General features: G+C 35.4%; 1 protein-coding gene across 1 annotated transcript in view; it reads left to right on the top strand.

Moving 5' to 3' along the window:
- LOC132753163 (bone morphogenetic protein 1-like) overlaps positions 1-16829 on the top strand; it is a 29445-nt gene extending 12616 nt beyond the window's left edge. The window contains exons 4-12 of the mRNA XM_060743604.1: positions 5041-5216; positions 5999-6223; positions 6717-6824; positions 7008-7111; positions 7347-7533; positions 8105-8229; positions 9298-9514; positions 9769-10044; positions 16385-16829. Coding sequence (XP_060599587.1) covers positions 5041-5216; positions 5999-6223; positions 6717-6824; positions 7008-7111; positions 7347-7533; positions 8105-8229; positions 9298-9514; positions 9769-10044; positions 16385-16704 — 1738 coding nt within the window. The 3' untranslated portion in view covers positions 16705-16829. The remainder of the gene's footprint in view (positions 1-5040; positions 5217-5998; positions 6224-6716; positions 6825-7007; positions 7112-7346; positions 7534-8104; positions 8230-9297; positions 9515-9768; positions 10045-16384) is intronic.

The raw sequence follows: 16829 nt of genomic DNA, 5'->3' as shown, positions 1-16829 counted from the left end.
GTTCCTCAAAGAATCCGGGTAATGCCATAATTATGGAAAATCTGACCGCGCAGAATCGGGCGAGACGCGACATTCCGACGAGACCAGAAGCGAGGCACGATACTGTAACACGAGATCTCGCCATGTCGAAGTATCCCGTACCACGAAATTTCACGGCTCGCTTCATGTTTTGCCGGAATGTCGCTTTTCTTGTCTCTCGCGCATCGCTTCGTGCATGTGCTTCTCAAATGCCTGACTATGACAAAGGGACATATTCCCAACAGCTGGCAAAATAAAAATGTTAAATTTCTTAGACAATTAGTCTTTTCTGACATGTTTCTTAAAAAAGCTAACGACTATATATCATATACACTATAAGTAATTAATCTTAAAGACATATATTTCGCTAAAATTTATTTATTGGCACCATGCCATGATAAAAAAACACTAATTTATATTATAAAGATAGTAAATTTCAAAGGTTTTAAATTATTGAGCCGACAAGAAAGATGCATTTGTGCCTTTTGTGAGTCCGTTTAATCACATGATGCATTTCGTAAAAAAATAAATATTAATTCATAAAAACGAAACATTAATTCGTAATTACGAGATATTAATTCGTTATTACGAAACATTCGTGATAACGAAATATTAAATCGTTTTTACGAAATATTAGTTCGTAATTACGAAATAATATTTCATTTTCACAAATTAATATTTCGTAATAACGAAATAATATTTCGTAAAAACGAGTTAATATTTCGTTATTACGAATTAATATTTCGTAAAAACGAATAAATATTTCGTAACATCGAATTAAGTCTGGGGAAAAAAGTGTGGGAAATGTCACCTTAGGGGCTCCGTATTGTTGCAATATTGGTAAATAGTTTACACATACATTTATTAAACTATTAATATTTTATAATATCAACTGCCTGCCGAAATAGCCTTTTCGGGACGGGAAGATCTTTTCAACATTTAATATACATTGTAATAATGTACAGTAAATGACAATGAGTTTTACATTCTTACATGTATATTAGAAACATAATACGTCTAATGGGAAAATCACAATTGTTTATTAAATTGAAGTGCACAACAGACGCCATTTCACATTTTTGAACTGTTGAAATAAAAACTATTTAAGCACCATATATTTTTGTTTATATTGTTACGATTGTTGTTATGATGGTTTTGTTACGATGATTCTCATTAAAGTTCCATTACAAAAGAAATATAAAGCACTATTTGCCTGGTTGAGAAATAATTTAATAACCAATTAGTCAGGTATATTATTTTGCTTGCTGTCCTCATTACTGAATGATGGTATTGTGACTGTTCATGGTTACTCAAAAATGGAATAGGATTTCATTAAAACGAATTATGATTTCGTAAAAACGAATTAACATTTAAAAAAAAAACGAAATATTTCGTAAAAGACGGATTATTATTTGGTAGTTACGAATAAATATTTCGTAAAAACGAATTATTATTTCGATAACGAATTAGTATTTAATAAACACGAATTATTATTTCGTTAAAACGAATAAATATTTTGTGAAAACGAATTAATATTTCGTAATTACGAATTGATATTTCGTAAACATGAATTGATATTTCGCTATTACGAATTAATATTTCGTTTAAATGTATTAAGTCCCGGGAAAAAGTGTGGAAAATGTCACTTTAGGGGCTCCATACAATTATGATTAAGTTTGTTAAAAAAAGATTTTTGCAATTAAAGTCAGAGATGAGCGTGCGTAATACCCACATATGAGAAACACACGAGCTGCATATCTGGAACAATTCTGATACTTTCAAGAGATTTACAAGTAAAATGGTTTCCTGCGGGGAACATTTATAGTGATTTAAAGATATTTCATTTAACTATTTTCAATATTGTTTGGGGAAAAAATAGAAAAAAATAACGTTTGTATCAGGAATATAGTTGACAATAATCGATCAATAGAAGAAGGTCTTTGGTCTTGGTCGAAAATAAAAAATAAATATTTCTGTTTAAGAAAATGATCAAATACCATTGTATGAATAATTCCGTGCAAAAAAATAAATAAAAGAAAGTTAACACACAAGTTTACGCAGAAAATATCTCTATCTATTATGGCAGATGCCACAAACGAATATTTTAATTCTGTGGATTTTCACTATAAACAGTTTATTGTTTGTAAAATTTCAGATAGATATTAAAGAAACATTGATAATTTTCAAACACATCATGCAAGTTTTTCCACCTTAAACGGTAAAATAATAATAGAAAATTAGAAATATCACGTAATAGTTTTATGTTCTTAATTAGGTGTAATTCGGACTAATTCCCTAGCATTGTGTACACCGGTCATTTGAGAGACCGGTGTGCCCTAGAGGTTAATCCGTAACGTACCGGGAAACGGTATTTAGCTAGGTTTTCGAATAGGTCAATTAACCAATCATGTACGGTTTACAGATCACATGCTCCTCCATGTACCGAAAACAGGTCACGTGCTCCTCCATGCCTCAAAAATAAAACGCGTACCAATACCCTGCGGGCTCCGGCCCGCAGGGAACAACTTTGGTGAAAATATCTAACCTGAGTATTTCTATTAAAGTTCATTAAATTAATATAAAATATTCAAATAGATCTGCTTATACGAAACAAATACCAATAACATCATGTCTGATGTATGTGAAGCATATTTTAAAGAGAATAACGTTGTGTTATGTCGTAAATAATAAAAACTTTGTATGTTATCAATACATAATCACATATAAAAAGTTAACAAGGGCATGCAATTTTCTGAATCAATTTTATAAATTCTTGAATAAATTAATGTATTATCTCAACAGAATTTCGCACATAAAACTCGAAAAATGATTTTTTAAATTTATTTGTGTCACTTATATAACTTTACTGTTTTTGCTTCGCTTTTTCAATTTCGAAATAAAACTCTTAACATAATCATATACTTTCTACATATAGTCTCTCTTTGAATTTGTAAGATATAATGATATTTTGTCAGTTTTAAATTTTCATTGAAATCAACAAGAAATAACACGATCTTTAATAAAACGTTTCATGCATCATTAATACGGAATGCAGATATTGTTTTTCCTACGCTTTTTTTTTTTGAAATACCATAATGCATTTATACATTGAGAAATAGATCTACTATTCAATAAAACCATTAAAGCATCAAACTTTTATATATAGAAAATTTATATAAGGTTAATTCATTTGTAACATTAGTGACATTACAGTTTTGCCAATTCATCGATACCGTACTTTGTCTAAGGTTCTTACTGACCGGGTCGCCTGAACCAGTGGGCGGAGCGATCCCTTCTCTGACGTAATGTCAATTAAGTTCCTGCTGAGAATTATGCAATTAAACAGGAGGCAGCTCGCAGTAAACAGGACCAAGTATGCATTAAACAGGACACTGTCATGTATGAAATTCCATAGTAAAAAGGATGATCCCCTTCATTTACAAATAATTCCATTCCATGCAGAATTCGAGTTGTTGCATACGACCGTAAAAAAACTTTTAACTCTATTTAACGACTATTTTTGATTTTCGGGTATATATCGAACAAAATGAAATAATTCGGTTTTCGTAGGTAAAACCGAAGTGAAGTGACTGTTCATCTGAATGAAGTGTTAAATTACGGTCAGCTTGGTTTTTCATTGTCGTCTGAATTGCGATTGTAACACGATAAAATAACGCGAAATCGAAATGCAAAACGAAAAATCCCACTTGCTTGCGGTTCATCCTGTGGTATATATCGGATGTAAACAGGGCAAAATATTGAGCTATTTTTTGCGGCCTTTTCCCGTCTTAAACGTAGTAGTAAAATCGCGAAAATGCGTTGCTGTTCTACTGCTACAATATTACTGCTACTGCTGTGCTACTGCTACTGCTAAATTCACGTTTTATAATTTTGCTACTGATACTGCTACTGCCAATTTCATGCTTTATAAATTTGTTACTGCTACTGCTGAGCTACTGCTACTGCCAGCTACTGCTACTGCAAAACTTCACGTTTTATAATTTTGCTATTGCTACTGCTATTTTAATTTTGCTGAGCTACTGCTACTGCCATCTTCACGTTTTTATAAATTTGCTACTGCTACTGCCGAGCTACTGCTACTGCCAACTTCACGTTTTATAAATTTGCTACAGCTACTGCTGAGCTACTGCTACTGCCAACTTCACGTTATATAAATTTGCTACTGCTACTGCTGAGCTACTGCTACTGCCAACTTCACTTTTTATAAATTTGCTACTGCTACTGCTGAGCTACTGCTACTGCCAACTTCACGTTTTATAATTTTGCTACTGCTACTGCTGAGCTACTGCTACTGCCAACTTCACGTTTTATAATTTTGCTACTGCTACTGCTGAGCTACTGCTACTGCCAATTTCACGTTTTATAATTTTGCTACTGCTGTGCAACTACTGCCAGTTTATGTTTTATAATTTTGCTACTGCTACTGCCAACTTCACGTTTTATAATTTTGCTACTGCTACTGCTGAGCTACTGCTACTGCCAATTTCACGTTTTATAATTTTGCTACTGCTACTGCTGTCCTACTGCTACTGCCAACTTCACGTTTTATAAATCTGCTACTGCTACTGCTACTGCTCACTGCTACTGCTAACTTCCTACCGGTTTAAAATGCCCGGAAACCTACCTTGAAGCAATTCAAAATGGCGACTTTTTTCAATGAAAAAAGGCAGGTTCATTATGGCCGAGCTGGGGAGCAAAGCAAAATTCTCAAATCTCATAGCCGGGTTTTCTCGTAAAGGCCGTACTTTTTGCATAATGGCCTTGTTATATGTTCATAATGCCGCGCTGAGCTTCATATTAGCCTAACATTTGAAGTGAAAACGTGCCTAATATTGAAAAATGTTAATTAATAATGTTAGTTTTCGTTAAAAAGTCGATAGAGATTATCAGTTCATTTTTTTTATAGTTTGACAATGTTTAAACGGTATTAATATCAAAGCGGCGTCGAGGACCACACATTTTTGCCGACAATATTCTTAATTCAGCTAATATTTCTTTCAGCTGCCATTCATCAATTGGTAGAGATGGCGGAGAACAAACATTGACTATAGGTCCAGATTGTTATTATATGGGCGTTATTCTACACGAGATGACGCACGCGGTCGGCTTCTTTCACGAACAGAACCGATGGGATAGAGACAATTATGTGACAGTTCTTTGGAATAATATACAATCTGGTATTTATTAAAAGTGTCTTTATTCTAAGAAACCAATGCAGCCGCAACTCTATCAATTTTGTTTGGCGAAGGGCGGGGCGAGGGTGCTTGGGTATAAGGCCACATCTTTCCACATGAAATACACCTGTAGTTCTTCTAGAGTAAAAATAAAATAGAAAGGCAGCATGTCTTCAAGATGTGTCTGTGAGCATACACTAGGGGTATTTAAGGAAGCACTTTCCTGCATGTCTTGGCTCTGCTATACTTGAAATAAAGTAGACATCTTAGATGATTTTAAGACGGCCGGAGAGGGGCGTACCGGCATTTGCATCCTTCTGTTTTATCATCCAATGTCACTTAATGCTAAATACTCATTGTGAACATGCCTTACAAAGTTCTTATATCCCTCATTTAGATATCGTGACTTTTCAAAAATTATTAAACCGTGTTATTAACATAACAACGTACAATGTTTAAACATTTATTTGTTTGTACTAAACGAGTAAGCAAAACGCGAGACTTGATACAATGAAATTAAGCAATGAATGTAACTGCACACGTTATTTTCGTTTGCACTAATTGCAGTCTTCTATTATTCCTTATTTTTTTTTACCCAAAAATTCTTGAAATGCTTCCTGTTTAAAAGCACAGGGACAAGACGGTGTACTTTGGGACTTCCATACCGAAGGTGTACACTGTGGGTGGGGTGGTCCTAGATCACAGAGTCTTGTCCCTGTGTTTAAAGGCATGTTAACGGATGATAAATTATCTTCAATATTAACCGTTTTTATTTTTCATCACAGGGAAAGATCAAGATTTCATTATTCAGGGACCGACATATTTAGATACACTTGGTGCTTCCTATGACTACGGAAGTATCATGCATTATGGGCCATATATATTCAGTAACGGTCAAAACAGGCCAACAATGAGACCTAAGTATAACACTCACGTGGAAATGGGTCAACGGCAGGGATTTAGTAAACTTGATATTTGGAAAATTAACACTTTATATGGCTGTAAATCTGGTAATTATATTACTATGATATATGTAATATACATGTAAACAATATTTTTCAATGCCACTAAAGGGTAGATATTAGTACAATCACCTATTTATCATTAACTAAAATTAAGTAAGTATTAACGTACTTTTGGTTACCCAACGATTCTGTGACATTTTTGTGACGTCACAATAAAAACGCGTAAGAATAATAATATTAGCAACGCATTTTGAGCTGTTTTTTTTAATAAATGCTTAATCGTTTACTGAAGCGGCATTGCCGAGTGCTGAACGCGTTGGACTAGTATTCTAAGGATTGCTGACCGCGTGGGTACAAACCCTGAAAGAAGCCAGCCGTTGTTTCCTCGATCAAGAAACTTTGCAATCATTCCTTAGTTCTGGTTGGGTCGAGAGTGTTTCAATAAGCTTATAGCTTCCAACGCAGTTGAATTGATATAAATTTTTATATAAACTAAAAAATAGTTTACATATGAATATAAACTGAACTATTTTTTAAGGAGTGCCTCCTGTGCCGGATTGGATGCTGTACTTATCGAGTACATGGATACCTACGTCAGTTGCAACGACACCAGAAATGTCAACGTCAGTTCCAACTTCACTTACAAGTACGTGAATGACGTCATAGTATAACTTTCGTATCAATTTCGTATAAAAAGTAAATTAGTTAAACATTTAACAGTCGAATCCTTTTCATAAATAAATTGTTCCATATATCATCACTTAAATCATACAATAGTACTATAATATTTTACAACATTTTGAAATCATTTTCTTTTTCTTCAATCTAGCAGCCATATCAGGAACTCCCGGGAAACCAAATGTTCTGGTCACCGTATTTCCGAATGCTCTAAGAATAAACTGGAACCAGCCAATTTCAGCCAATCAAATAACAGTAATTTTTTTTTGTCGGCAATTTGTCCAATGTTTTGAACCAATCTAGTGAAGCAAAATTGTGTTGTAAATTTTTAATACATTTTTGTAATAAAGATTGATTTAAAAGGAAGCCAATTGAATGCTAAGGAAATAATCGATGACTGTTTCTGAACCTTTGAAAATTGTCAAGAACTGACATTTTATGTATTGCTCGAAAGATCGAATTTCCATATTTTATTTTTATACATACATAGGGGTATTTGCTTTCATGTAAACTTGAACCGTATGGTCGCATACAACAAATTAAAGTCTCGCCAAACAAGTTGGCGTACTATCTGTCGACGTACTCAAGCCACCCAGGTCGTAGATTCACCATTACCATCGCAGCCATAACTGACAATGGGAAAGGTCCAGAGTCTGACCCTGTTACAACAAGATCAGGTATTCAAACACTAATGCCTCGTTATTATGGCGAATTGGATTACCAATATGAATGTTTATTCAACTTGAAATTAAGTTTCGCAGTTTGAACACCTAACCTATAACCATATAACCACAAAGTCTTTAACAGAAGAGTGGCGGAAAGGGATCAACAGTTGCGATTGTTTAGCACTAGTCTAAGATAATATTTTCTTCATATATACTTATATTACTTACAGCTTATTACAGCTTCCAATGGTCATCACAGTATGGATATAAGTAAATAGCGTCGTTAAAAAAACTGGCAGTTTTTTTAAGGAAAAACCAACTTTACCTGTCCTATAATAGAGAACGTGACTTTCAATGCATAGTGTATGCATTTTTTATTCAAATTAGACGTTTTCAGTTAGAATTACATAGGTTGTAATTAATTTCTTCGATTAAAATATTTTACTCACAGATGAGCAAAGTATATCTTTAAGCAATTGTAAAATATGTATCCGGAGTCGTTATATTGCTAGCAGCTATTTTTTCAAGGCCATGTAAACTATCCTAGCATAATGTATTACGAATTTATATTATATTTTTCCAGCATGTACACAAACCCTCTATCTAGACAATGAGACGTATGATAAAATACATTCTCCATTTTTCAAGCACGGGTTTTATGAAGAAGATGTAGTTTGTCAATGGATAATAAAAACAACAGCTAGACAAGTATGTGATTAAATTTTTTATTCTTTGTGCAATATTTTCCATTTACTACATCATATTTTTCACAAAGTATTTTTTTAAAAAAAAAATCTACATAAAATGGGTTAGTAAACCTTCCTATTTTGTAAACAATAAGGAATATCAACTTTCAAAGCATGTTGCGAGATATTCGCAACTTAAATGTCTGTGCCTTACACCCTCAAAACATGATCCTTTTAACAAATAAATGGTGGTGTGTCATATGGTTACTATACTAATATGGTTACTATACAATTATCAATAAGTAGCTAATTTATCACGCGAACAAGTCCAACATGCTGCATCATTCGGTGTTATATGATTATATCCCATGTATCTGTTTCCCAAGTTGAGGGTATTGAATGAGTGTAAATTCAATACTGAATTTATGGCGAGATATAGTATTATTTTATTCAACCAGTTCAATAAATTCAGTATTTAACCTACACGAATATAATATTCTATCTTTTACATATCCTAAAATAAAGACTTTTTAAAGTGAAAAATAATCATTTTTCATGGACACGTATATAGTGTAACGCCAGCATTTAGCGCATCGATCTTTACACTCAGTCGGAACGTCATCGACTATTATCTATAATAACGTCCCTATCCGAAGACTTACGAAAAGGACCGAAAAGTTGCGTTTGCTTTACACTTTGTATATACAAATGAAGTCATGTCAAAATATTTAAACGGGCGTGCAATACCACTTTAATTACGGAGTCGCAAAAAGCGGCACTGGTGTGTGATACATATCCGTGCCAATTTTGCAACCCCATTAAAATGGTATTGCACGGTCGTGCATATAATTATTTTAACACTTTATGCGCGTCGATGAAAAACGATTCTTGTAAACTTTAAGCAGTTTTTATTAAGGGTAGATAGAATATTCTTTTCGTATAGGTTCGATAGTGAATTTATTTAACACACTTAATAAAATAATTGTTTGCTCACAAGAACCTCGCATAATATCCATTTATTCAACTCGTTCAATAAATTCAGTATTGAACATACACTCAATCAATATCCTCTATTACTTATACTTCACAGACCGTGAACTTGACATTCACAAATTTAAACATATCCGGCGACAGCAATTGTTACACTGATTATGTCCGCATTGGAAGCACAAGGCGGTATTGCAGTGCATCACCGCAATATTCCAACATCATAATTCCAGGAAATGACGCCACGGTGACGTTTGTATCTAAACCAGGTCCCACAGACAGAAAACCTGGTGGATTTGCTATGACCGCTTCAGCTTCTGGTATTATTAAATGTTAAGATATACATTATTGTAAAATAAGCTATTTTTGCGAAGTTATTATTTCGGACTAATTGGTGCTAATTTTTATTTCCAATTTGGATTGTCAGAAGATTGGTTTTTTAAAGGGCAGATCTTACAGTTTATAGATTATACATGTAAATTTAGAGCCAAGTAATTTTTTCTGCCGAATAAAAAACAAACGCTTATGTTGAATTTATAATTGTCCAAGATAGCAAGTTGTCTAATGATTTCAGGCAATAGTCCAGTAGATGTTAATATCGAGGAGCTTACCACTGCCTTCAATATCTCATGGAAACCACCTATTAAACCGCCATTCGTTATAACTTCTTACATCATTAGTTACAAATTGACGTCAGAATCTGTTTCCAACGAAATAGCAGTATCACCGGATTCACGATATTTTCTTCTATCAACGTATCCACACTTTGGTAGAGAGTACAGTATTGAGATCTATACTCGTTATACAACTGGTAATAGTGAATCTGTTGGTCCGGTTTATCATAGATCAAGTAAGCCATTTGTAGAATATTTTCTCTAACTATTCCAGATAATATTTCTCATATAATTTGCCATCAGAAACGTGTATGAGCTAGTCATTCGGTCCTTAACCTTCCTTAAAAAGAAGGAAATCAGATAAATTGTCGGTTTAACACATCTGCGGATGTTTCTAAATTCAAAATTTTGCTGTTTCACGTTTAAATGTTGAATTCTGCTTAAGCCGGGGCTAGGGGGCGTGGACGGTAACTTGCACTTTCCAGTACCGTCCATGAACAGGCTCAATCAAACCGAGCCTGCAACATTTTCAATTTTGCCGTGTTGGGCTTTCTTTAGGGATTCTGTATTTATCTATTATGTGATGAATGAAATAGCCAATAAACCACAAATACTGGTATGTGCCTTTGTCCGCATGTCCGTCCGTTCGTCTGACCTTACGTTCTTAGAGGATAAACATTGTGGGTTAGTGTATGTGTACAACTTGACATGAGTTTTCTTTTATTGGATACAGACTGAAATTCTGGGGCAGAAAATTAGTATGTGTGGCCGAAAAATTGTATCGTGGGATTGGAAATGATCAAAAGAGGACCAAAAGAAACAACCCCATCCATCCATCAATTCATCCATCCATTAGGCCAAAGTTATACATGTAAAATATAACAGGTCACATTAGTAGGAGTGATTGAAACGTGCCTATATCAAGGATTATAACTGATACGAAATTTTTGTCTTTATTAATTCCTTAACAAGGTATCGGCACTTTCAAATCATCAAAATCTTAATCAATGGTGTTACTATGGTAGTCTTATTGCTTTACAGAGGTACGCTATGTAGAGGTTGTTCTGTATATTATACATGGGAAAAAACATGCAACACTGAACAATATCAACAGTCAATAAATACATGATCAATTATTTACGACAGCTTTCTATGTCACTTAAAAATTTGTAAAACGACACTTTGATAGGATCAAATTTTGAATTTCAAATGTAAATAAAAAAAATGAAATCAGCGAAAGGCATCGGGTTACTTGAAATAAATTAAAACGAAAATATATTTGACAAATATAAACCGTTCTTTTAATCAAAGTATCAATTTATGAAATATTAAAAAGAAAATACTGTTTTGTTGCATGTCAGCTATTCGCACGGGTAAAAGTCGAAAACGACATTCTTTATAATTATTTGGTCGTACCATTATGACTAAGATATTACACTTTCGTATAGATACGTTTACCAGAGCAGTGTAATGTTTATAGAGTTCTGGTTATTAAGTGCTCAGGTTATTAAATAAAATTGTTTTTCGAGTTCAAATCTGCAAATGCGAATATTTTTGAGTATGTTTTTTTTTTAATTTGCAACATAGGTTTCAATAATCTCTCTTATAACAGGTAAATATACTACTCAACTTTTGAGATAGTCCCCTGACATGAATCCGTGTTGACCAATCCGTTATTACTCTTCAAGGTAGTGTGGAAAGCATGCACCCCAATATTTTCATGTTTATGACTGTTGTACAATCATATGGCGATTTAATCGGCTTATTTGTGATTCAGTGACCGTTCAAAGGCGGCGCCCCTCTGTGTTCCTTAGATGAATGTCTTTGTTGTTTGACACTTTTGTTTGTGTCCCTTATTGTTTTCTCATCTACGGTAAGTATCTTCCCTTTTTCCTTTAGTTTTTTTTATTGGTTTCGCCCTTGCGTTCCCCGTACTTCAAGTTCCCTTCCCCTGTGCCTTTTGACTGTGTGGGCATACTAATCTATCAATTGCATTGATTTCCTTATCGGTTATTGTTATTTCCTTTCATGTATGATTTAATGATTATCCTGCCCGTACTCAACCTTGTGCCCTATTCTGGTTTTGTTTAGGGCCCTCATGGGCTCCTGGCCACTGACCCTCCTTGTTGTAAGGTCGTTTGGGGGTTGCGTTCCTTATTGGTCTTGTTTACCATATTTTACATTTCTTAAATCTGTTACATCGACATGGCGAATGCTAACATTAGGCGGTATTTAAGAGAAGCAGAGTTATGGAGGACTGTAGGGATGATGCAGAAGGGGGGGGGAGGATGATGAGGGGCACCATTTGTCATTTTGGTGCGGCGCTTGATGTGCACCACACCGTCATCACAAGAGACTTGGAGAGATACCGGCTACATGGTTCACCTGCCAGGAGGCATGCTAGAAGTCGGCAAAGTGTAACAACGCAAGCTCAGGTTTTTTGTCGTACAGACACGTCAAGCAAGGTTTTTGACAGCAACTTCTCTTCTAAAAGACCTTACTAATGCTCCGGGGTCCGTGTTTCCATGCAGATGGTGCGTAGAAGGCTGCATGAAGGTATGTTGCGGTCGAGAAGACCTTGCATACGTATCCCCATGACGCGTCGACATCGCAAGACCCGTTTGGAATGGAGCATACACGGTGAACCATGTAACACTTGAGATACGTTCTGTTCACTGATGAATCCAGGTTCTGTCTAGATTCCACATATAGGCGTGTTAGAGTCTGGAGAAGACGAGGTGAACGGTTTCAGGCTGCAAATATTGCTAAGCATGACCGCTACAGAGGTGGGTCAGTTATGGTGTGGGAAGGCATCATCTGGGATAGAACACATGTGGAATGAACTGCTAGTAAGAATTTCAGCTCGTCAGATGCAACCTAGAACCATGCAGGAGATTTGAGCCATGTTGGTCTAAGAATGGGCAGTCATACCCGTTAGAACGATCATAAACCTAATAGGGAGCATGAGAATGCGCTGTCAAGCTGTCAATGACAGCCACAAGCAACCAATTTTTTGAACAAATTTAAAAAAAAAACGCTGCATGTTCTGAAATCTTAAAGAGAGGATGCCACAAAGTCAGTGTAAAACTCATTTATAGGGTTAAATTCGCCCGTCAACTGAATTGATAAAACAGGAAATCAACATTAAAAAACGCGGTGTTATCCAAAAAAATATTCACACTCAAACATATTGTGCTTAGCAAAATATGAGGATATACTATGCTTAAATTTGATACATGAAATATTGATAATTGCTAACTGGTCTATTTGTAAATATAAAAAAGAACTTGTTTTGACCTCATACGGATTAAAGCTCGAATTCGCTTTTTCTTTCGTTTCCTGTTTACATCAACATTGACAAATAGGAGTGCGATAATTCTTATAGAACTAGATTCAAGATCTCATGATTTTCATTTACACAATGCTATTTGAGAACATTTAAGTTTTATACACATTTTTATTCAACAGGTTAAGGTACAGGCAATACAGCCGTAAATCTTAACAATGTATCGAATGAAATTCCGAGTTTCAAACAGAATATAATTGTTAATACTGTCAATCTGTTTAATGACAGTTAAAATTAAATACATTTATGTTTGCTTTATGGTAAGTGTGCAAAACATTAAATATATTACTGTTTTATTAAAAGAAAATAGAAAAAGTTGCATGTAAACCATACTAAAAGATGTTCACAATTGCAGATTTGAAATCGAAAAACCATTATCATAAAGTGAGCTCTTCATAATCTGAACAATCTTAACATTATGCTACTCGGATTTACTTGTCCATATCCGTTGCCGCCTCCATGGTCGAGGGGGTTAGAGTCGATGACTTCTAATCCAGTTACCTCTCTGGCGTGGGTTCGATCCCCGGGAGATGCTTTGGTAGTTTAGCGCGGAGGAAGGTAGTCTAGTACTGGTGTAACTCTCCAGGAACGATGGTTAGGAAACTACCCGCCTATATGACTGAAATACTGTTGACAAAGGCGTAAAATCAAACAAACAAAACAAACAAACAAACTTGTCCATATCCACTTATTTTTTGTATTGCAATCAAAGTGTAAAATATGATAATTGAATAATTGGCACGACCTATTATATCATTATGGTACGGCTGGTTAATGCAAACGTTATCGTGTTCGACTTATGCCTACATCACATTACAAGCGGGGACCGGCCGATATAGAGGGGTCGATGGGACACCGTTGATAAGTTGAGATCGGAGAGATACATTTCAATCATATCCGAGAAGAAGTGGGTGGTCATTCTCCTTCGGTGGTATTCGGACGGTTTCCGAAGGGTACTCGCCCGGTCGACCGGTGAAAACCCTTGGCATCTTCTTTCTGGACACCGGTCGGTAACCGGCAAACTACCGTACGATAAATTTCCAATTGCCTTCCGTTATCTGGTCTGTTTGCAACAATCGTACGGTGATGGTAAAGTATACGTGCGATATCTGGTCGGCTGTTGGACGGTATTCGTATGGCATGCTATCCCATTTTCCGGACGTTTTTCACATCCCCTCTTTTGTTGGCATTTTTCATTGCCTTCTCCTTCTCTGATTTATCCCCCACTCTTTCTTGACTTTCTGTTTTGGAAGGAACATTACACTCTGAAATCAAAGTTTTCCATAAAAGATTGTGAATGAAACTTGAAACTTTTCAGAAACCTCTGACGTGTGTGAAAACTGAGAGAATATGTGTGTGTAATTGAGTCTCTTAATACTCGCCATCGGTTGCCCGTATAGGCGAGTCCTCAAGAAGAGTATTAGTCGTTTTAGATTTAGAAGGACAGCAGAAGATACAGATAGCAAGATGCCACAATTTCAGAAAAATATGAAAAACAAGATCAATAAGGAAGGCGGCGTTCAATGAACGCAACCACAACACTATCCAGCAACACAGGATGACCACCGTCAAGGAGCCAAGCAGTACACCAAACAATCTTCTCCTTCTTTTTTACCTCTCCAAGTTTTTAAGCACTTATACACGGGACTTTGCTTTAAAGTCTCGTCCGAAAGATTGCTAGTAATTTCAGTTGGTCATCCCGGGAATCGAACACACAATGTCCAGAATACAATTAAAGCGATTGAACCGATTCAGCTCTGCACGCTGGCTAATGAGAGAAGGAATGATGGTGGTATTTATTATTTACTCTGATGACTATGGCAGTAAGGCAACTTGAATATACATACTAGAGCACAGTTCAGCCACCGTATTGTTCCTGGACAGTCTGTCAAGCAGTTAAACAGTAATAATGTATTCCACTTTTGCAAGGTACTGATTATCTCTGTACAACTAAAATGACCTTCACCGTTGTCCAAGAATTGAACACGGGTCGCCTAATTCAGAGTCCAAAGCTTTACCTGCCGTAAGGTCTGTTTAATAACCCTAACGCTATCCTTACGGACACCTTAGGACCATACGTGCAACGTACTGCGTCCATCCGGGCCCTGGTCAGTTACCTGTCGAGAAGCCTACGGACACCGTTCATATATCGCTCGGAAACTGGAGGAATATTTGGCGCCCAGGAGGTGAAAATTTAAACCGGTATGTAACCGATAACAAAAGGTGTCCGGCCTGGTATCGGAGGGCGTTTCACCGTGTCTACTACGGTGAGCTGGCGATGTACCGGATGCCGGAAGAAAATAACTCTGCATTAAAATTCTCCGATTACCTGTACGGTGCACCACCGGTCACTTGACACTGGAGGGTTACCGGACGGAGACCTTTAAAAAATGTGCAATTTCAGCCCGTTCAGACATCGGTACCTCATCGTAAACCTAATCGGAGTGTAATGTGACGCAGGCATTAAAGATATCGTCTTTAATCTCTACACACTAGAGGTGGTCACAGTGTGAATATCGGTACAGTGTCATTAAAAACTGTTTTTTAAGACAACTTTACTTGACCTGTTATATGGAACGTAGCTTTCCATACATAGTTGATGTATTCTTTTATTTAAATCAGACATATTCAGTAAGAATTTTATAGATTTCATTAAATATATGTGATGAAAATTTTTTTATTTAAGGTTGAGCAAATTATATCTTTAATGTTTTTTCACAATTGAAGTTTAAAATTATATTAATTTCTGAACAGTCATTGAACAGTTTTAATAGTGTTATTCATTTTATTTTATTTTATTTTACTATTCGCCACATTTTAAACATCTTCTTCCATTTCTATTTATTCAATCATTTATTACACCAATTATCGACTTTTTTAAACTCTGTTGAATGCCTTGTGGAATTCGTGAGGGATTAAAATCCAGTCAGTTGAAAAAAATCTAAAAGCAGAAAATATAATGGCATAAAAAATGCCTTTTCCAGGATAAGAGCAAGGGTCTAAAAACTGACGAAATAAATACTCTACCACTACGCTATTAAGCTAAACAATGAGTAGATCTAATTGTATTTCTATAGACAATATATAATATGCTTTTAAATGTTTGTTGTTAAAAGATTTCTTAAAGTAACATCTATATTTGTCATTATTTGATATAAAGAGATAATGAAAGAAATTACGAATTAGAGCGGTATGTTGGTGGTATTCTTAATCATTAACCTTTCTTACAGAATGTTCAAGAAATATAACGGTTTCTGGAGGACAGCAACACCTTAACAGCCCGCACTTTCCTAGAAATTACGAACCGGGTACCATCTGTAAATGGAACGTTTTCCCTACTTCCGGTTTGAAGCTCGCTCTTGAATTTGAACACTTTGATTTAAACCATGGTGATTATGTTGACATTCTAAATGAAGGAAACTACCTCAGGTTTGATGCAAGAAACAGACCGGCTGGAATATTTAGATCTGATTCTACGATAATTCAGTTTCAAAGTGACGACAACGATGAGGCTACAGGATTCAGAATTAACTTATCCCTTACCACTTAGAGATATAACATACCAGATTGTACATATTAATGTAATTATTTCTTACAATAGCATATGAATTAGGTCATCCTAGGCACACAATTTTAAATGACTACTAGTAGTGTTAAATGCATATTAAATGAATT

This window comes from Ruditapes philippinarum, unplaced genomic scaffold, assembly GCF_026571515.1.
Source record: "Ruditapes philippinarum isolate M1 unplaced genomic scaffold, ASM2657151v2 ctg5552_1_1_1_1, whole genome shotgun sequence".
Taxonomy (NCBI): Eukaryota; Metazoa; Mollusca; class Bivalvia; order Venerida; family Veneridae; genus Ruditapes; species Ruditapes philippinarum.
The sequence above is the reverse complement of the archived record's forward strand: the minus strand, read 5'-3'. Positions and strand labels throughout refer to the sequence as shown.